At 50.1% G+C, this 21,633-nt stretch overlaps 1 protein-coding gene and 1 long non-coding RNA gene across 2 annotated transcripts in view; both read right to left on the reverse strand.

Annotated features, from left to right (window-relative positions):
- Positions 1 to 319, reverse strand: part of LOC138158459 (uncharacterized) — a 4,306-nt gene extending 3,987 nt beyond the window's left edge. The window contains exon 1 of the long non-coding RNA XR_011167654.1: positions 48 to 319. This is a non-coding gene — a long non-coding RNA (uncharacterized lncRNA). The remainder of the gene's footprint in view (positions 1 to 47) is intronic.
- Positions 320 to 4,861: 4,542 nt separating this feature from the next.
- Positions 4,862 to 21,633, reverse strand: part of AVL9 (AVL9 cell migration associated) — a 67,684-nt gene continuing 50,912 nt past the window's right edge. Inside the window, exons 11-16 of the mRNA XM_069084299.1 lie at positions 11,525 to 11,659; positions 10,452 to 10,671; positions 9,185 to 9,302; positions 7,298 to 7,351; positions 6,889 to 6,977; positions 4,862 to 5,367 (exon numbers count right to left, since the gene is read on the reverse strand). Coding sequence (XP_068940400.1) covers positions 5,252 to 5,367; positions 6,889 to 6,977; positions 7,298 to 7,351; positions 9,185 to 9,302; positions 10,452 to 10,671; positions 11,525 to 11,659 — 732 coding nt within the window. The 3' untranslated portion in view covers positions 4,862 to 5,251. The remainder of the gene's footprint in view (positions 5,368 to 6,888; positions 6,978 to 7,297; positions 7,352 to 9,184; positions 9,303 to 10,451; positions 10,672 to 11,524; positions 11,660 to 21,633) is intronic.

Below are 21,633 nucleotides of genomic sequence, written 5' to 3' on the forward strand. Positions count from 1 at the left end.
GGGGGGGGTGAGGATGGGGGGCACGGGACACCCGGACAAATGCTTACTTTTGAACACGCAGCACAGCCCAGTTAACAAAGGCAGCAGGCTGGGGAGGGCAGGCAGAGGGGGAGAACAGCAGGCTGGCTGGTGGATCGGGCTGGGGGCGGGGAGCTTGGAGAGCTTCCCTTCCCCAAGTGCTGCATCCCAGTCCCTCCCAGTGAGGAGTCTGGCTGGGGGAGAAACGGGGGGAGGGAAGAGGAGAGTGGAGCACCCAGCTCCGTGGGAGTCTGAATGGCCCTGAGATTCTGAATTCACCCACGGAATGCCTCTACTCAGAAAAGGGAGGGCAGAACCCACCAAAGTGAATGAAAAACCGCATTCCCAGCAGCTCTGATAAGGACAGTCCCACAGGAGACACAGAAGGGGTGCTGGGCTGAGCGGCCCCCGCGTCCCATCTGGGGCCTCACTCTTCTCAAAATCCCCTCCCTTCATCACAGCCTGCCTCTGGCTGCTGCCCATTTTTGTCAGGCTTTTCTAGAAGTAACGGAAACATGAGGGAGCCCTTTGCCAGGAGCAGACAATGCAGGAAAGTTCCCGCACCCATTCATGTAATCTCTGTGCTCATCCCTAGAAACAGGCCTGCCTTGAGGAAAGCCAGTGCCAGAGTGGAGTGGAAAGACAGGCAGGACGAGGGGGAGGCCGGGCAGGAACGCTAGAGTTTATTCTCATTTTTTCTTTTTGAAAGTATAGTGCTTTACAATTCAGCATAACTGGACAACAGGATTTACAGGCCAAAGGCATTTTTACAATGAGGGGAGATGGCATCACACACGTGGACCCCACCCGTGGCCTCCTCGGGTCCACTGGAGACCACGGCCAGCTTTTAGTCTCCAATGTTCACGTCGTTTTCAGACCACTAAAAGAAATCATCTTCTCTGTAATGAAATGCTCCCAGAATTTAGACAGACAACCAGGGTATCACAAACATGGAGAGTCTGAGTTTTTAATGATTGGTCCAGCTGCAAAATATTGAAATTTTCCAAGAAAACTACGTAAAATGGCCCTTCAAACACGGAAGACTGTTGGGAAATTCAATCACATTTTTGCTACCCCAACATCAGGCTGAGGTGGATGAGGGTCATCTTACAGTAGAAAAACCGCAAGCTCATGATTCACCTGAGTGGTCAGTGGGCAATGAAAGCTGGGAAGGAATTCGGCAAATCATGCCCCATTTACATGATTTCAATATAGAATCTCCCAGAACCAATAAGGAAAAAGGCAAATGTGAAAGTGGTTCTGCAACACACAAAGGCATCGACATTTCAGAAAACAGAGCAGTCCTGGGCACACACAGGGCACAGGGCATGTTGCTCTGAAGCAATCGGGGGACTGTGCATCGTGATGCTCTCAGCTTGTAAAACACAACTACAGGCATGTGGAAACGCTCGGATCACTATTCCTCTTCACTGCTGGAGGATTATTTACAGAAGGCTGGACAATGGGAAAGAACCTTCCAGATCCCGAAAATGCCCATTCATACAGCATGCTACATAGGGAGCTTCCTCTAGGAACTGGCTGGGTGCTGGGATTAGAGGAGACAGAGACACTGCGGCTCTACTCAAGCGTCCCTCCCAAAAGGCCTGGGGAGAAGGCAGAGGGTGGTGGACCAAAAGGGCAAGACAACCCCAAACCCATCAAGTGAGGGAGGGGTGGGACGGCAGGGGCACTGCTGCCCCCCTACCCCTGCAACTGTCTACTGGTGAAGTCACTCCCTTCTCCGCTACATCAGCCCAACAAAGTCCAGTTTCCTTATGAGCCTGTGGGACAAGAGATCTCCAAAGGCACACGGCCAGTACATGTAGCCCCCAAACTCAATAGCGATGAAGTACTTGGCTTAGCAGCTCCAAAAACCTCAATGATGCAGGGCTATTGAAGAAAAGCAACTGGCTAAAAGCTCCCAGCCTCGCCCAGCACTTGTCCTGCTTAATACAAACCAGCCCCAAGAGCTCTCCTGACAAACTCTTATCTGCCCCAAAGAATGGGATCTCATCTGAAACTTTAAACTTTCAGACCATTCATCGATAATACCCAGCTTCTTTCCAAAAGAATGCTGTTAGACAATTAAATACTATTCTCAATAGACTTTAACCTAGGCATCTACAAACCTTGTTCTCCAACCTCGCTCACCCTGGGGCCTCTTTCCTCCCCACTTTGAAGCCACACAAGATAAACAGCATAGGAAAAGTTATAAACACTAATTTCCTTGAGAAAACACAGAATCCTGGGCTCAGTTTCCCCTCAAAGCACATCACAGCAGTATGAGGGTTAGTCTGAGGGGCTGGCATGTCACTCACTAGGTAGGCTTGGGATGAGCAGAGTTATACTGAATATGCAGATATACACACGTGATGGTTTTAGGATTTTTTTTGGGGGGGGGAAATCATGGATTCCACACAATTATAATCAGCTTTGAGTGTCAAATATCTTCCTTTGAAGGTGTGACACTCACCTGGATGGCCTCTCCCAACACGTGTGCCAGTCAATGTAAATACCTGCTACTTAGGGCTTTTCTCCACACCCTGTCCCAGCAGCATCACCTATCTGGATAGCTTGCTTATGGAGAAAGTGCCCAGTGGTTGAATGGGGAGGCAAAGACTCATTTCACAAGCTCTCCTCCAAATCTGCAATCTCTATGCACTTCTGGCCAGGTCTTCAACACATGCCCTTAAACCTCCCAACGCACAAACTGTCTTGTCAAAGTGGCAAAAAGATGGCTAAAGAATGAGAGGAGAGTTCTGTGCTGCCAACAGCCCTGCAAGCTGGGCCCTGAGGTGTGCCGGCTCCCTGCTGGGCCTCCAGATCACAGGAAAGATGCCTTTGAAGCCTTCCTGGGCTACGGGTGAAACGGCTACAGGCAAGATCTTCACTTGAAACTAGATGCTGAGCTCTATTTCTGTGCTAAAAGTCTTCTCTCTTAAGGTAGTTTGTGAAAGCCCGATGAGGAAACAAGTTGTTTGAGAGCAAAGCTAACATCTCAATCAGCACAGACACTCCTTCTCTGTTCATGGCTCATGTTCAATCCATTATATCATGGTCTCTTCTTAAAAGACCTGAACTTTTCTTCACTGAAATACTAACAGAAAGTTCCTCTGAGGTACATATTCCAATCAAGAAGTCATACTATGGCGGAGCTAAGATTCATACCCTTAAATACACACACATACACACACAAAGTCACTGCAGAAAACAGAGGGTCCTTCAATGCAAGCTTTGCTCATCTACCCCAACATCTTCCAACTAATGACAGTTCTTTGGACAAAGTTGCTGCAGCTCCTCTGGGGTCAGCATGCAGGGTTTGAAGAATAATGGCAGACTACTTCTGAAACTCCCAATGGGACTTGGCCTGGCCAGGAAAACGCTTCCAGGGCAAACACTTCAAGAGTCTCAGCTAGCTTCCTGGGAGAATTGGTGTGGCTTTCTCTTTACACAATCTACTTGGAGGAAAGAACGTAGCCAAGTGGGTTGGTCCCTAACAGGAGAGATGAGAAGCAGAAAACACACTGCCATTAATGGTACAGGGGGGCAGCAAGGAGACAAAAGGGAGGCTGCCATTCCCTCCTCAGTCATCCTCACACCTGGAGTCTCATCCTATAATCAAATACGTGACTGGCAGGAAGGACGCCCCTGGCCTTGATGGAAGCAGTGCGGCCTCCGCAGGACAGTCACCACATCTCTGAGAGGGCAGCAGGAGCCTAGCCTCCTTGAGTCTTCACACAAGAGAAACCTCCCACTGAAGAACTGAAAAATCAATGACTTTTCTCAGCAGAGGGGTAGAAAAGCATGATCTCATGACACGCGTTGGCTTAGCGCTACATACAAGAGAGATGTTTTACTGAAATGTCAACGTGATAAGAGCGACTTGTCCACTAGACCGGTCCCTGAAAACCCTTCTGGAGCCTCTCTGGCTAGTTGGAAAGCAGATGAGGTGGTGTCAAAAGCCTTTAGGGGCAAGCATGGCATCCCTCTGTGACTATGCCTTTGCACATACCTGAGAGCAGGCCCCATGTGTTTCCTGAAGCTGTCTTAGTGAGAGGCCAGGGACCTTCCCTTTTATCCCCTGGCTTTGTTATTTTCCCTTAAACATCAAGATTATCCAAATTTGCACTGGCATGGTCTTCCTATTCTATATGGATATTTTTGCTTTTCTTTTAAAAATATATTAAGGAGGCAATAGCTGAAAAGAAGAATGGCTTTCAGTTGGGAAGAGAGAAAGGCCAGGCACCTGTATGAAGAAATGCTGCATCAGGAACAAAAATCCTGGGAAAACCCTACAGGACAAAATGTGCAAAGGAAGAAAAGAGGAGGCAGAGAGGGTGGACAGACACGTGTGTGCACAGAAGGTTTACCATGGCCAGGATTAGGAAGACACAGAGAGCAGCCACCTCCCGGGGCAAAGGCTGGTTTCCAAGAGCATCGGCACAGCTCTGACCAAGCAAATGCAGCCCAGCCTCTCTTACTTTCTGGGACTGAATTAGGAAAAGGAAGATGGGCAGAGCCAGGCATGGAAGGACACCAGCAAGGGAACAGGTTTTCAAGGATGAGATGATTAACTTTAAGAACCTCACCCTTTTCCACCATCATCTTTGAGCTGCAAATGGGTAGACGTCATTGAACTGAGGGGAGGAGAGAACATCGAGGATGGAAAACAATAGCAAATTTATACCTTCATCATGTAATGATGAATCTATAACTCTACTTAAATTAATTTAGAATAGAATAAAATAAGAAAAGAAACCTAACAGCAAAGGGCTCAAAACTTATAAAGCCAAGGGCCAGGTAACATTTATGGGCCCATTCTGAGAGGAATCAATATATAATATTATTTTTAATGAACAAATTATAATATATCTATCCAAAAGGTAAAACATAACTATAAATTACATAAACTTCTATAGACAAATAAATGTACAAAATCAGAAAATCAAAACCATCACATGGTCCAATTAGAAAGGCTCAGATTTAAATAAAAGTAGTCAATTTAGACAAACATTCTAGATAACAACCTCATAATGGTCATTCTTTTATGCTTCCAAATTAGGCTACATTCATTCACACTCTCATGTATATTATTTTGAAAACACACAGAGAGCAACCATTTACAATATTTGGCCAGGAAACAGTAGAGTGCATTGGTTCCCCTTGTGTGTGGACCGAGTGAGCCGAAGGCAGCAGAAAGATCCAATCTCCCAGCGGGTTCTGACCATCAAACTCAATGCTTCCCATCTGATGGGTCTGTGAGACCTTGCGTTGTTGACTGGGTCAGAGTGGAGAGCCATAAGGACATGGCTGTCTTTGCACTGGACAGAGCTCCTCCAACGGACTGGCCTAGACATGGAAGGAGGGGACAAGAGTCTTAATTTTGCTAGGAGAGAAAGCATTCACCAGCTGCCTGAATTTCAAAAGTTCAGGTGGATGGAGGTACTTGAATAGGGGGAAAGGAAGAATCTGCATTTACTGGCCTATGTTAAATCAGGGCTTCCTATCCTTCTGTATAATGTGTCCCTTAGGTCATCTGGTGAAACCTATGGACTTCTCAAAATGGTGCCTGCAAATAATTGAAGGCAATGTGAAATGAATTTTAAGATTTCATTTAGAGATAAGTGAAAATAATGAGGCATTCTTTTCCCATCCAGATTTTCAGATTCCCCAGAAAAGCAGGCAAAAATACCATCTGTTAAATGACTAAGAATGACTAATATAATATAATAACAACGAAAAAATACAAGGAAAATTTCTGATTTCAAGATATCCACATCTCACAGGCACATTATGGACAAGTAACTGGTTAATTAATTTCTTAGCATAAGACTTAAGAGCTTTACTTCTTATGCTTTCGGAGTCTACCACAGTAACGATTCAATTACAGTTCCACAAGGTACTGAATGTCCAAGGACACAAAATGCCACATCAGGCATTCAACATGTAATGACAGTCACCATGTTGGTGGCACGAAGCAGCTGTTGGCATCCACTGGACCTGGCCAATTCCAAGCAGAAAGCAGGTCCCTAGTGAACCCCCAAGCTCATCACCATGGAGAGTCCTTGGATACAACGGCCTCCCAGGGTGTGCAGAATAGACCACATGCTGTGATCCCGCCACCATCTCAAAGAGTGAGGGGGGTAACTGCTACGGGCAGGTCAGGACACTAAGCTGGGGGCCTCAAACTGCAGGAGCAAGGAACTCGCCCTGCCCTGCTGACTCTGAAGCCCCCATGGGCTCGCCACTCTAAACACCTGAAGCTGGGAGGCAGCTCCAGGGCATGTTGGTGATGGAGATGTCCATGACACACGATGAAGCCGGGGGATGGGAGAGCCAATGTCCTGCCCAACTTCCTCCTTTTACAGAAGAGAGTGAGGCTTGAGAGCTCTAGCCAGAGGTCAGTGAGGGAGCAGGAGAAGTTAAGTAAAGGAAAGGGGCACATTTTTGGGAAAGACACTGACATTAACTTGTAAAAGCAAACTGCCTCCATTTCTCTGAAAAGAACATAAAAATAGGAGAAATTTAAGAAGAGTGAGATGTGGGGTGGCTAGATGGCACAGTGAAGAGTACCGGCCCTGGAGTCAGGAGGACCCGAGTTCAAATCCGGCCTCAGACACTTAACACAAAACTAGTCGTGTGACCTTGGGCAAGTCACTTAACCCCAATTGCCCTGCATGCCCCCCTCAAAAAAAAAAGCAAAGAAAAAAAAGAAGAGTGAGATGGCAGGGGCTCCCACCACAATCCTCTTTTCTGTTAGTTTGCTGAGCAGATGAGCGCTGTGGGGTTTTTGTTTGGCTTAGTCCCAACACAAAGAAAAACAAAATCTGTCAATGAAGCCATGGGGCTGTGGACTAGGGGGTGCCTTACCCACGGCTTTTCCGGTCTGTACGACATTCCGACTGGTCGTGACCATGGCATTGCCAATCTTTTTGCCGCGTTCACTATTTTGGACAGAGCTAGGCAGAAGAAGGTGGAGCTGTTAATCTCTCCCAGAAAGCCCCCGCCCACCCGCCACAACCGACCGCCATCATCGTTATCGGTGCACATACAACAGAAACCAAGCAGACATGGCTATGGGGCCACGGATGAGGATGGCCCTGTGTCAATGGGAACTCCCCCCTCCCCAGCTAAAGGAACCTCTCCAGAAGCGGCAGGGGACCCGGGCAGGGGCAGCGGAGGGGGGTTCAATACCTGCCCTGCCCCCACGGGATGAAGCCCAAGGCATTCACACAACCCGGGCCCAGCCTCCCCAGCATCATCCAGACACAATACTCACTGTGAGAACCTCAACTTCACGTCTGACACCGAATACTGGCCCTGGAAGGGATGACTGCAAAACAAAGTGGCACAGTCTTCACTGTTCCATCTGTGAGGCACCTGCTGGGTGCAAGGGGCCACGGCCAGGCCTATGGGATCTGGTCAGCTAATGGGAAGACGAGTCCCCAGGAGGGGCCAGAGGGTGGCGTTACTAGAGACCTGGGGTATGAGAACAGGGTTCACGCAGGAAGGGCCCCAGAGCAAACAAGGCTCGAATAAGCAGAGCTGGGAGGGCACTGTAGGCTGGGAGGGCATGAGTATTCATGTAGAATCAGCTGCGCTCCAGGCACTGCACTAACTCTTTTTACAAATATTATTTTATTTGTTCTTGGCAACAACCTGGGGAGGTTGGAAATTTGATTATCCCCGTTTAATAGCTGAGGAACCTGAAGGAAACAGAGGTAAAGTGACTTGCCCAGAGTCACTTAGCTCGGAAGTGTCTGAGGCTGGATCTGAACTTGCGTTTTCCTGACTCCAGGCCCAGCACTGGATGGTAACGGGCCATGAGGGCCAGACCCAGGTCTGAAGATGCGACTTGGCAACTGCTCAAAGCTTTTGAACAAGGTGAGCGACGCTGTCAGGAGCGGCCTCAGTGGCACAGGAGGGGATGGAAGGCGGGCGGGAAGAGCAGAAGGCTTTCCCGCCAGCCTTCTGATCACGAAGCCTGTGGGCAGGGCTGGACATCGAATCTGAAGTGATGTCGTAGGTCATTGACGTAAGGAAGACTCCCTAGCAGAGGAGCTGTGGCCCAGAGGCCCGAGAAAAGTGAGCTCCCTGTGGAGGGGGAGGGCCTCCAGGCAAGAGGCATGGGCCTAGCTCTCCACACAAAAGCCAGGTGGGTGAAGAATGCCAACTGCCCACTCCCTTGGATGCTACCAATGGAGGAGGTGGCCCCAGAGTTAACCCAAATGCAGAGAGCAAGCTGGGTTATTTTTGGGAAATTGCAAAACTCTTACTGATCCCAGGTTTCTCCCAGGAAAAAGAGTCTGCATTTTTAATGCCAATATTTACTGGTGGTGTAAGATGGCTGCATCACCAGCACTTCAATCAAGAAAGATTTACAAAGTGCTTCCTGTGGGCCATGCACCAGGGACACAAAGAGAAAGCAAAAACAGTCCCAGCCTTCAGGGAGCTTACACTCTGACTGGAAAACCAGCCGGCAGAGAAGTAGGCCTACACAAGACAAATGCAGCATCGAGGGGTGGTGATCTCAGAGGGGAAGGTACTAATGGCTTCAGGGATGAGGACAGGCTTCTGCAGAAGGAAGCACCCAGCTCAGCCTTGAAGGAAACCAGGGCTTTTAAGAGGTGCAGGCAAGGAGGGAGAGGCTTAGAGGGGAACTCCGTGACATCATATGTCACTAGCATGAGGAAGAATCCCTGAGCAAGGACAGGCATGCCAGGTGTGAGCAAGCTACTACCTAAGGAAAAAGAAGAGCAGAAGGTCGAGTCAGGGAGGGATGAAGAGATGCCTCACCCAGAGAGAACCACAGAGGAGGAGCCCACAGAGAGCCCAGGAGTCTCCCCGCAGCACACCAGGAAGGCCTCCACCACACTGGGAGGCCATAGGGCAAACTCATGAGACGTGGACAAGAGCAGCCTGGAGGGCGGGCAGACAGCCACGGGTGAGGAGGCCACAGAGAGCCCAGGCGTCTCCCCGCAGCACACCAGGAAGGCCTCCACCACACTGGGAGGCCATGGGGCAAACTCATGAGATGACATGGACAAGAGTGGCCCGGAGGGTGGGCAGACTGCCACGGGTGAGGAGGCCACAGACCCCTGGAATGATCCCAGTGCATTCCCTCCCGGTCTCACGCCCCCACTGTCCCCACTGCCAGTCTCCTTACTTGGGGTTTATTTCTGCCAGAGCCGGATGGCGGTTGCTGTTCCAGACCCTGTAATTGTGTGTGTTCTTCCAGGCTGCGACAAAGGTTGTCCCATAGTCTGATAGCATCTTTTCATTATCTGCCAAGGGAGCACTGGATGTAGGCTGAAGGGCTTCCAGCCAGGGAGGAGGCAAACACACCCACCCCTCAAGAGTCTTATTAAGTCACTCCAGTTAGAACGGAGGAGCAACTGAGCTCTCTGACTAAGAGTCTGGACTCACACCCTCTTTAGTAGCGGAGGTTGACCAATGGTTCCCACACACAGGAGCCAACAAGGCTAAAACTCAGGAAGTTTCTCACGTTTTGGGCCTAAAATCCCTGGTCCCATTTTCTCGGCAGCCCCCCTCTGACGGGAAGCTGGGAAGGGCAGCCGTGTACTGAAGGGACATGGGAACGGGACACTTGCAAGAGCCGTGAGGAGAGAGGCTGAACTCTGCCAGGCTGCCCTCCTCAATTCACTCACTGGGATGAATGTCTTCTTTTAATCTAATTCCACCGCCAATTGCCCAAATGTGAGGATAATGAGTTATTAAGACAAAGCAATGGCTCCTCGTGAAGCTGTGTGGTTAGATGGGGAGGGCCCGTATGGGAGTCTGAGGCTATATAGATTACTCCATCAGACACTTAGTGATTCCAGGACATTCAGCCGACCTTTCGGAGCCTCAGTTTCCTTAACTAGAAAGGTGGAACAATCATCAACTGACGGGTAGAAAGTCTTCATTTCACAGAGATGTGAGGGCAGGCTCGCCCAGCATCACACAGGTGCCAATCCATTGTTCTCTGCTCACCCCCACCCACTCACAAAGTCCATGGCAATGGCTGTCACTCAGCTTTCTCACTAGGAAGACACCTAAGAAAGCCTAAAGGGTGACACAATGAAGGTCTGAGAGGCAGGCCCAGATGGGTCCTGAAGAATGCCAAGGACACCCATCTCAGGAGCAGGAAATGGCCCAGGAAACCTCAGGGAGCCCCCTGACATTCTCCTAGGGGAGCATGAGGCAGCCTGTCTCTTGTATGCTGAGACTTCACTGCCCAGAGAGGAATGACTAAACAATGGTTTAGTTGCTCTCTTTTGAAGTTTTTGCTTTATTTTTGTCATTTTATTTATATATAATTCTATATATAAATGTAATAAGAGGTGCCCTGGGCCACACAGTCAAGCTCAGTTTCACAGGGTTTATTCTCTGCCCCTCTGCAAAGGGGCTTCAAGCTGGGCCCTCCAACTTACCTAACTGCAGTGAGGCAGCAAGCAGGGCATGGACATACACCGCAAACTGTGCTCGGATCCACTCGTCACCTCCCTCCCAGCCTGTCCCATCCAGGAACACGTCATCCCTGTTCTCAGTCACATGCTTCACCAGATCGTCAGCAAATCTCAGGTCAGCTGTGGTTGGGCTCAGAATCTTCCTCAGCTCTGGGTCATGGATGTGAATAACCGCTTCTTCTACCTATGAGGAATGGACACATGGATCATCATTTGGGGACGTCATGCATGGTAGAACCAAAGTGAACATCTAATATAGGGGTTCTTATTTTGGGGCCCATGAACCCCCAAAGGGCCATGAACTCGAATGGGGGAAAATTGCAGCTGTATTTTCATGACCCTCTGAAACTGGACCTTTCCTTCAGTTATTTAAACCCCTGCTTCTGGGGAGGGGTCCACAGAGGGGACTCTGGTGCAGAAAAGTCGAACAGCTCTTGAATGAAAAGGAAAATTCACAGGCCCAAGGATCTGGAGCTGGAAGGGTTACAGACAGGTTATACAAGCAGACTGAACTTGGGACTTAGGGCTCCAAGTTCCCTCAGCACCATTCTGCCTCCCAAACAAGGGAGGTCATCCTTTAAATAAAAATTCGGAATCTCTCTACCTTAAATTTTAAAAAATTTTCGGTTACTTCTAAACTCACTGGAACTCCACTGAGGCATTCTCTCCGAACCCCAAACTGCACATCTTACAGTGGGCCCAAACAATCTATCCACAACTATTTCAATGTAAACAATGAGTTATTATCTTATCACTGAGGTACACAAAAAAATAAGTTAGAGTACGTATTTCTGGCTTCTACCTCTTTTGAACCAGTATTTCATACTAGAAATGTGGGGAAATGACCCTGACCTTTGCTGAAAGCAAGTTTTAAAAATCAGACAAGCACGGCAGACATTCTGGTGGTCATCCATATTCCATGTCTGCTCTGGGGGGAATTCACCTTCAACGCAAAGCCCTGTGAGCCACAAGGACATCTGTCTTCTGCCCACACAGCCCCCCATTTTTTTGTTCTGCTCCCCACACCCAAGACGTACTTCTACGACGGCGTCGCTGAGGTGCTTCTGTTGACGAAAAAGGACATTGGTTACCCCAGCAACAAATCCTCGGACAGTCACATCGGAGAGAAGGTGATGCTGCTGCAGCGCCATGTACGGCAAACAGAGGTAGCCCTGGGAAGGAAAGGAGACAAGGAGAACACAACTTGAGGCAATGAAGAGAAGAGACATCTTCCTCCTTCATCACTGAGCAAGTGTGGAAGGAGCCCCCGGGGATCCCCGAGCTGCTCTGCTGGGAGCATGACATTAGTGCCCCACTTCCTCTTACAGAACTGGCTGTGACCTCCACTCTGGGCACTGCTGGAAAGGGAGACCCACAGATGTACTCAATTCTCCCAATATGGTGGTTCCATTGTTCATTCTTTGTTTTAAAGAAAAGAGGGGCTGGGGGAAGAGATACACTGAGAAATGTAGGCGATGTCAAAATAAAAGGAATCAATCACATTTTGAAAAGTCCTGTGCATGATGGGAAGTTTCTTTGAACTGGGTCCCACTGGCCTTCTGTTCAGTTTGAGAGCCTTGACTGCAGGAGGCCAAACCTACTCTTTACTGTTGATCTCTGGTGAATGAATTTAGGCTGTTTTCTAGCCCTTGCCCCTTAAAGTGACTGGAGCTACAAGTACAGGGCTGGTACAGTCAGGCAGGCAGCAAACACGGATCACACACCCACTACATGCCAGGCACTCAGGACAGAAAAGGAGGCAAAAGACAGTCCCCACACTCGAGGAGTGACTCTAGAAAGGAAGACAACAAGCAAACAACTCTGTGAATACGACACACACACAGATCTGATAAACAGGGAATAATTAAGAGACAGAGAAAACTGGCTGTAAGAGGGGCTGGGAAAGGGGGAGAGAAAGTGGGGTTTTAGAATCTGAACGTGGTCAGGAGAGAGGAGAGGGAGAGCCTTCCAGGTCTGGAAGACAGCCAGAGAAGATGCCTGGAATCACTGGGGGAAGAGTATGTGTGGGGAAGTAAGGTGTAAGAGGACTGGAAAGGAGAAGGGGGCTAGGCTGGGAAGGGCTTTGAAAGCCAAGCAGAGCATTTTGTATTCAATCCTGGACATAACTGGGAAACACTGGGGTTTACTGAATAGGGGCATGATATGGCTGAATAGAGGATGGCGTGGAATGGGGAGACATGTGTGGCAGGCAGGCCCACCAGCGGCTACTTGCAATAGTTTAGGTATGAGGTGATGTGGGTCTGCACAGGGGGTGTGTGCAGCACGGACATGGGGGAATCCTGGTGCCTCCTAGGTGGGAAGACTGAGAGACTAGGAAGACGGTGTTGCCCTCTTCAGTGACCAGGAAGATAGGAGGAGGGGAGGGTTTGGGGGAAAGACAGTGAGTTCAGTTCTAGGCAAGTTGCGTTTGAGATGTCTACTGGACATCCAGTTGGAGACGTCTGAAGTGTAGCAGATGAGAGGCTTTAGGTCAGTAGAGATACCAGGGTGAGAGAGGCAGATGTGAGAATCCCCAGCTTGGAGATGATGGAATTCATGGAGCTGATGAGCTGACCAAGTGAAGTGGTCTGCAGGGAAAAGAAGGCCTGGGCAGTTGTGAAGGATATCCCAAACAGCAAAGCAGACTGAGAGGGAAAACTGGGAAAAGGGTTATCATCAGTGTCAGAGACTACAGAAAAGTCAAGAGGAATAAGGAAGGAGGAAAAGCCACTGGATCCAGTGACTCTGGAGAGAATGAAGCCAGAAGCTGAGTGGCAGAAGCATCTCTCTTCTCAAGACGTTCAGTCACAAAAGGCAGAAGAGCTACTGGGGACAGGGGGATGAGTGGGGGACAATCTGCTGGAGAAGACAGGCTGGGAGGGGGCGGCTTGTGCAGGTCGAAGGATTAGACTTGGCAAAAAGAAAGGTCACCTCTTCCTGTAAGACAGGAGTAAAGGAGGCAACTGGCAGAAAGAATAGTGGCAGAGAAGAGATGAGAAAGAGGAAAACCCTGGCAAATGGCCCCCCTTTTTTCTGTGAACTTAGTCTAAGCAAAGGTTTTCAGCTGAGACGGAAAGAGGGGGCTGCGGAAGGTTTGTGGAGGGAGGAGAAGGTCTGGAAACGCCATTGCGGAAAGCGGGCCAGTGAGTGGCTAAGGGAGTTGCAGAAGGACGGCCGAGCAGCAGTGAGGGCCTAGCTGAGGCTATGCAGGCCTCAGCTGGGGGAGAGCTGAAAACACCAGAAGGGATTCTCTTTGGGGGGTTGGGGAGGGAAAGGGAAAGGGGAAATGAGATTGACAAAAAAAGAAAGAAAAGAGGGTTCCCGGAGCCTTTTTAATAAATGCACAGAACAGAAGGAAGGAAAGAAGCAGTCAGACCGGCAGGACAGTTTTAGAAAGTTACATGTTAAATCGACGATAAGCTTAAAAAGAAAAGTCAGCTTTATAACAGAGACATGTCATTTGATGTGCAGCCTTTGCTTTCTACTCTCCTACACATATGGGCATGTCCATTTTTCTTTGGTGTCTTAAGTCTAGAATAAACAAAGTAAAACAAGCCAGAATGTACTGTTACCAAGGGAGATTACAGTCATAGCGGACGTCTCCAACATGACACATTTACCTCATGGGCTATTTTATTTGCCTGACGGCCAGGGGATGACCTAGGACTCTTCTGGCTTTTCAGCCTCTGAAACCCAGAAGCTCCTGATTCCAAAGCTGGCCCCCATCCACCACACATACAAGGACACATGGGATTCATCCATGACTCCATTTGCATGGAGGGGCACGGCACAGTGTAGTGGGCAGGGCACTGGCCTCGAAGTCAGGAAGACCATGACACTTATCAGTTGTATGACCCTGGATCAGTCACTTCACTGGGGGGGGGGGATTGGATATGATGACTTCTAATGCCTCTTCTATCATCCTTTGGGCTAAAGTAATAATGGAAGATACGGTGATCTTAACAGGAAGCAAGGAAGGGAACAAAGAGCTGATTAAGCACCTACTCTGTTCCAGGCAAGGTGCTCAGTCTGATGCTCACAGCCCCCCGGGAGGCGGTGCCATTATTCTCCCTTTCTTACAGAGAAGGAAAACGAGGCAAACAGAGCTAACAGACAGGCCCCGGGAGGGTCAGAGGCTGGATCTGAACTTGGCTCCTCCTGGCTCCAGGCCCAGGGCTCTAACCACCCTATGTCCAGCTGCCTAGTCAGGCCCCGGGCAAGTAAACAATAAACACTGCTTTGCAGAAGGGTGAGGAGGGCACTTTCCTTGTGGCAGCAGGGACTGAACCTGGGCCTCCACTTGGCAAATCCCTCCCCTGTCCAATGCAGGCAAGCACCTTCTCTGGTGATAACAAAGAGTCAATCTCAGCGATTCCCCTCATTGGGGGGGACCCTCGTGTACCCAACACTGTCCCTTTGATGGTCACTGAGCTTCGACAAACGGTGTGGCCCAGACGACGACCACCTGCCCAGCACTGCTGTGGTCTCACTTCCCTGTGCCTAGAAAGGCTGCATGTGAGTCTTAAGGCGAGGAAGACATGAGCCCAGGGCCTGCTTCTCACATGGCCTGGCTCCGTGACCCAGGGCAAGCCACTTAACCTCTGAGCACTCCCTGGAAGGCTCTATGCCTGGCTTACAGAGCAGGCGCTGACCTGCTTCCCAAGACCACTGCCCCCGCTGTTCCCGGTACCGCGAATGGTATTTGGTATACAGCAGACGCTTAATAGATGCTTGCTGAACTGAAAAAAGCTGGGAAGCAGGGTGGCTCCTAGCGCTGACCACACTGAGGTCTGGCGCTCACGTGAGCAGGGTGGGCTGGCTCTAAGGAGGGCCATGCATTGTGCTGGCCAGCTCCTCTTCTCCCCAGGCTGCGGGGCAGCACCGGCCCCCTCACTCCCGGGCTCTGACTCACACCCAGACAGGCCTGTTTCCAATAGAGGCAGATGCTCTTACGATGAGTAAACTACAAGTTCATTTAAAAGGACCCCGGAGATCACAGCAGCCTTTTGAGGGGAAGGGAGGTTACAATGACTTCTTTTTTAATGTTAAAAAGATTCACACAGTTGGAGAAAGGCTGGGAACCACTGGTTTACCAAACACAACTTCCCCACTCTTGGGTATTGAGGTTTGTAGCTAGGGGGCGAACACCCAGCATGAGCAAGCCCTCCATCTCTGCACGCCTTAGAATTGTCTGATGCAGCCGGACGATGAATGACTGGCACAGGGTCACACAACTAGGTTCACAGATTCAAGCTAGAAGGAACCTCAGAGGCCATCAAGTCCAGAAAGAGTGAAATGACTTATACAGGGTCACCCGGCCAAGTGAGCATGAAGTCCACTTGCATCCAGGCTTCCCCTCTGGTGAGTCAGTCCCTAAGCACTTATTAAGTGCCTACTATATGCCAGGCACTGTGCTAAGTACTGGGGGCACAAAACGAGGCCAAGGGCAGTCCCTGCCTTCAGGGGGCGCACAGTCTGATGGAGGAGCCGACAAGCGGACACACACACACACACACACACACACACACAACAACAACAACAACAACAACAAGGAGGCCTGGCAAGGGCTTCCTGGAAAAGGTGGGCTCTCAGCCGGGGCTTGAAAGGCACCAGGGAAGGCACTTCCGCCATGGGGACAGCCAGTGAGACTCGCCAGAGCCCAGAGATGAGCGCCTTGCTCTCCCAGTCACAGACCAAAGTGCCGGGAGGGTGGGGGGTGGGGCAGGGGAGGGGACATGAAACAGGGTTTTATGTTTGATCCCGAACATAACAGGGAGTCACTGGAGTTTACTGAGTAGGAAGGTGACATCTGGGGACAATGGGACACAATGAAGTCGCGTTTCAGAACTTGCTTGTAAACACCTCCTCGTTTACAGGAGGAGTCACATCTCGAACAACATCTGCTTCTGAGGAGTGAGTCTCTCCCCTTCTCCTTTTCCATGGGCTAGGCTTCTCCTGACATCAACAAAAAGGACAAGTGTGCCCCGGGCCCACTCTGAATCCTCAGCTCCCCTCCTCCTCTCGCATGGTCCCCCCAGTGAACATAACTTGAGCTACTAAAAAACACCCAGATTCTTAAACACTTGGCCCGCTGTTTAGCCAAATGCCGACAGCCACGTTTTGGTCCAAGAGTTCCAGTACCACCATCAGACATCCATCCACAGGAAACAGAAACGCCAACAACCTCAGCCGGAGAGGCGAGGACACAAAAAGTCAATGGCAGTGCTAAATGAACACGGCACTCGATCTCTGTGACCGGGGCACCATGCTGGAGAAGCCACTCATCTTATGAGGGAAAATTAGCACGCCTACTGAAGTTAAAAAAGCTCTGACGACTCATTTTCCTTCTCAGCCTCCACACTCTCCTGCTTCATCCAACCAAGCCCTTGGCTTGGGCCATAAACCCAAGGAGCTGGGCTCCTCGGGAATACACACATCACTGTCTGGGGCCTTGACTGGATGATCCGGAGAAAGGCCATCCTTGGAGATGCCCATCATTAGAAGGGATCTGTGTTCAATCAATAGTAAGTAAAAGACTGTTGAGATTATTTTTAGTAACCCATAGATTCTTTTTTTGAATTGATTTTGTTAGAAAGGAAAGAAGCTATTTGTTAAGGCAGTAATATTTAGTTAAATGCTCCATCAGCTTAAAACCAAATGAACGCAGTATCTTAAAAAAATATGTCTGGAAATAGCTTTTAGTTTTGCAACCAAATGAAATGCAGATAAATCTGGCTGATCTTAAAAATACATGAAATTGCAGCCAACTTGTGTGTCAGCCACTGCTATACAAGGTGTTTGGAGTCCCAGCAGCCACGAGGTCCTTATGGCTGTGCTCGGCTCTCTTCCTCTGACATGGGGGCACACGATGTGAACTCTGCTAAGGATGAGCATCGCCCACCACTCACATCAACAGTGCTGGAGAAAGAGGTCTGAGGCTCTTACTCCGTGGGAACAGCCCCCGCCTTTAAGGAGCTTACTTTCTAACAGAGGAGCCAACATGCGCCTGAGCTGAATTTGGAAGGACAATGAGAATTCTAAAGGTGAAGGGGAGGAGGAAGTGGGTTCCAGGCACGAAGAGCTGGGGCAAAGGCGGGGAGGGACGCAAGAGACACAGCGAGGGCTCCAGTGGGGCTGGACCCCGGCGGGCACCATGTGGAGGAGTGTAACATGGCTGGAAAGGTAGGAAGGGCCCGCTTGGGAAGGGTTGCTTGAATGCCAAACAAGGGGACTGACATGTGCTCCTAAACATCCCAGGCAGCCCCGAAGTTTATGGAGTGTGAGGGATGTGGTTGGATATGCCCCTTTGCAGCCATGTGAAGGGTGCACTGGAAAAAGGAGCAACTCAAAGAAGGGCGATCAATCAGGCGGCTGTCGCAACAGTCCGGGGGGGGGGGGCTCCAAAGGAGGGCTCTGGTCTGTGACGGGAGAAACGGCAGGACCTGGCAAGAGCTTGGAATGTGGAAGAAGGGCGGGCGAGCCACTGAGGCAAACAGGAGGGGCACGGCACAAATGGGCAGAGGGAGGACCCAGGGAGCTCCGTTCTAGGCACGGTGACATGCCCACAGCACAGCTAGTCTGAAAGGTGACGTGGGGCTGAGGCACCCCCTGCACAGACATGCTAATTAGGGCTGTGGGAGCAGAGGAGGTTGGCGCTGGTGGCACAGGCACAGGGTTAGGGTGGACAGTCTTTTACAGGATCTCATGGGACTCTGCTCCAAGCCCTGAGAGGGGTGTGATAGCATTACCATACCCATTTTGCAGATGAAAGTGAGATTCAGGCAATTGACTTGTGACTTAGAAAGTGCTGCCTGAGGAGGAATTCAAGGCCAAGTCCTGGCCTCCTTCTAGGACAGCTCAGCACCTCTCCTTTTACCTCAACACTCCTCTCCGAGAAGTGGTTCTAAGCTTATTCTTGGCACTCATGAGAACAGAGGAATATGGATCTGGGAGTGTCAGCTGACAGAATTAACTGGGTTTAGCATCACAGCAATTTATAAGCGACAGCTTTAAAACCTACCCTCCAAATGTTCCTGAGGAACGCTGATCTCCCTCCCAGTCAGGACAGCCCGTGGGCAGAGCTGAGCGCTAAAACCCATTCTCCTCCTCTCTCTCACACCCTGTGCCCAGCTGAGAGCCGCACCGGGTGCTGCCCTGCAGCTGGACTCCCATCATGGCACGCTGACGCCTGGCTCTGTCTGTGTGGTCGTGGACCATTGGCCTCCCCCAAATAAGCCGGTGCTTGTCTCCCTGATTCCTAACCTGGCCTGCTCAGGCTTCTGGTAGGTGTCTGCGACTTCCTGGTGGAACGGGACCCTGCCCCGAGAATCCCTGCCCACACGACGAGCCAGGCAGATATGGTGTTACAAAACAGGGAAGGGCTGAAGTGAAATACATGCTTGTTAACTTGATGCCAAACTACTTCGCAAATGACTCCTTGTTGATTAGAAAGTGCATGAGGTTTTTCTTCCCTCTAAATAAGAGCTAAACAAAGCAGAAGAAGGCCTGGGTTTGTGCCTCCTAGTCATGGGCCCTGTCCTGGCTCCTAAACCCACACTGGTCTTAGAGGGTAACAAAGACACGATGAAGGAGCAGAATAAGGATTCTGGTGTAAAACACAGGCAGTTCTCTACCTTTCCCTCATCTGAACCGCAGTGGGGGGGAGGAGCCCAGATTTTGTCTTGTTTGGGGTGGGCTGGCTAGGATGGGGCAGGGAATGAGCCAGGTGTCCAAGTGAAGGCCGTGCCCAAGCACCTGAGCAGCCGCACATGGTGACCTTGGACTTGAAGTTCTTTCATGGCTGAAGGTCTTCACAGAGTTTATTCAGAGGATTAATAAGAGCCAGCATTTATATGGAGTTTTAAGGTTTATAGCCTTTCATTTGATCTTATTAACTCAAAAGCCAGAAAGCAGTCAGGGAGCTGATGAGATAATCTAAGCTCTGAAGAAAATAAATCCTCATGTGTACCTTACTGTAAACCAGCAAAGTTTACACATTCCTCCTGGGAATTTGGGTCATTAAAACCTCATGAGAGGCACCAGGCCTATCATTAATCACACCCTTTCCCCAAAGCCACACAAACAATGCTATGGGCTGTATGACCAGCTAGAGGCAAACTACAGCAGTCCTCTCAGACTTTCCAAAAGACTACCTAGCAACCTTTGGCTTGGCCCTGTCAGCTCACAGCTTTATGTGTGGCATGCCAAAAAGAGACAGACACATGGACATGGGAGGTGTGCTGTCGATGCTGAAAGGCACAAGGCTAAAGCAAGTATGGATCAGGGCGGAGCTTCTGTTTACTTCTCTGCTTTTAAGCACCAAATCCCTCCTTTTCACAACACAAGCCCGCCCACCTGCTTTCCAAGGTGCCTGAGTAAGGAGTGAGTGGGCACCCACTCCAGCAGGCCACAGCCCAAGGTCAGCCAACCTTGCCGCCCCACCGCCCCAACCTCGTACCTCTTGCTTGGGGCCCCAGCCTATCTGATGCTCTTGGAAAGGGCCTGTCAACTGACAGTCCTCCCCGTGACTGCACACGTGCAGCTCTCTGGCTCCCACCCCCATGCACTCCCACAGAGGGGCTGTCTTACAATGAATCTGTACTCCCCCAAACTTCCTGGAGTGCCTGGGATACAGTAAGTGCTTAATTCATGCGTTTCTATTTGTCTCTCCACCATCTCCTCCATGATTCCTCCATTGCGTTCTCATGGGCTGAAACAAAATCTCTCAGGAGCTAGTTCAGATGCTGCCTCTGGGGTCAAAGCCCTCCCTGGGCCCCGGGCTTTCCGATTTTCTTACAACACTCTGCCCATGGTGCCTTCTTTGCTCTGATCCTCTTGGATACACTCATTTTCGTGTGTGACACACTCCCTCCTTCAGGAGGTCTCTGCATGAAGGGACAGCTGGTTTCCCTTTCTGTATCACCAGTGCCCAGCACAGCTGGCAGACAGACGGTTAACTTGCCCTATGGCCACGGGGCCAGACACAGTATAAATGCTCCATAACCGTTTGTGGCTTTACCTTAAGACATGTGGCTGAATTACATTTGGGATATTACAGAACACTGCTATGATATCTGTAACATATCCTAAGTCAGTAATCTGCACAGTACAGAAGGTATACTACACTACATGAGTATGTCTACATACATGTTTGTGTATGTACATCCATACATACATACAGATATAAATATCTTGGCTTAGACAGGGCTTCTTATTCTTTTTCAATTGTAGTTTTCTGAAGAAAAATGGATCTTCTGTTCTCTGCCCTAAAATGTCTAAAAGCCAAGTTCTCTGGGGGCAGGCAATAGGTGGGCAGTATAGTAAACAGACTGATTAGGTCCTTGACCCTGCCCATGGGTCAAAGAACTCAGAACAAGGTGCTGTGATGGGGCCACCCCCACAAAGCCCTATGAGGACACCAGACAGAGAAGACTCTAGCCACCACCCCGTGGGCCTTCATCAGCAGAATGCCTCCCTGCCACTGATATTCTGCCTGGACCAAGGAGTCTCCAATCTCCTCGTCCCTTAGGCTTGCTCAATCCCTGTGGTCCACAATCCCTGCCTGCCTTCTCCCCACCCCCTGCTTGCTGCCTGCTCTCTCCTCCTCACAGACTGACCCTTGCAGGTCACACCAGAGTGACCAACCTCTTCCACCTGTGCTCCTGGGGCTCTGTCCTTTAATCAGGAAGCTAATGGCCTTTCTCTGGCTCTCACTGACACCAGCTTCCCCTGAAAACAATCCTCTCCAGCCTTAGCGAGCCTTCTCTCAGGAGGGATTCACTGCTCCCAGGGAAGGAGGGAGAAAACTCCTTGCTCCTCAGTGCTCCTCTGAGACAGTTCCTCTGCCCACCTAGATCCTGAAGGCTGGCCAGCCTCCATTGACCACCAGACATCCTCTTTCCTTTCTCATGAAGCTCAGTGCCAGCCTCCCACACTCCGTCACCTTCTGCAACTTCCCTCCTAATGTCCCATTAGGGGCCTTCCACATCAAGGCTGATGTTCTCCCAGGTAGTGGTGAGGCCCAGGTCAGGGACAGACCATGGTTGAGCACATGGCAGGGGCTTCATAAATGTTGGCTGAATGATTACCAAGAGTTAGTTTGTTAGCAAGAAATTCGAGGTAAACCCAATCTTCTGGAGCACAGAAA

The sequence above is a fragment of the Petaurus breviceps genome, unplaced genomic scaffold, assembly GCF_028583685.1.
Source record: "Petaurus breviceps papuanus isolate PSGF00001 unplaced genomic scaffold, PetGlider_PUasm1.0 174, whole genome shotgun sequence".
NCBI lineage: Eukaryota > Metazoa > Chordata > Mammalia > Diprotodontia > Petauridae > Petaurus > Petaurus breviceps.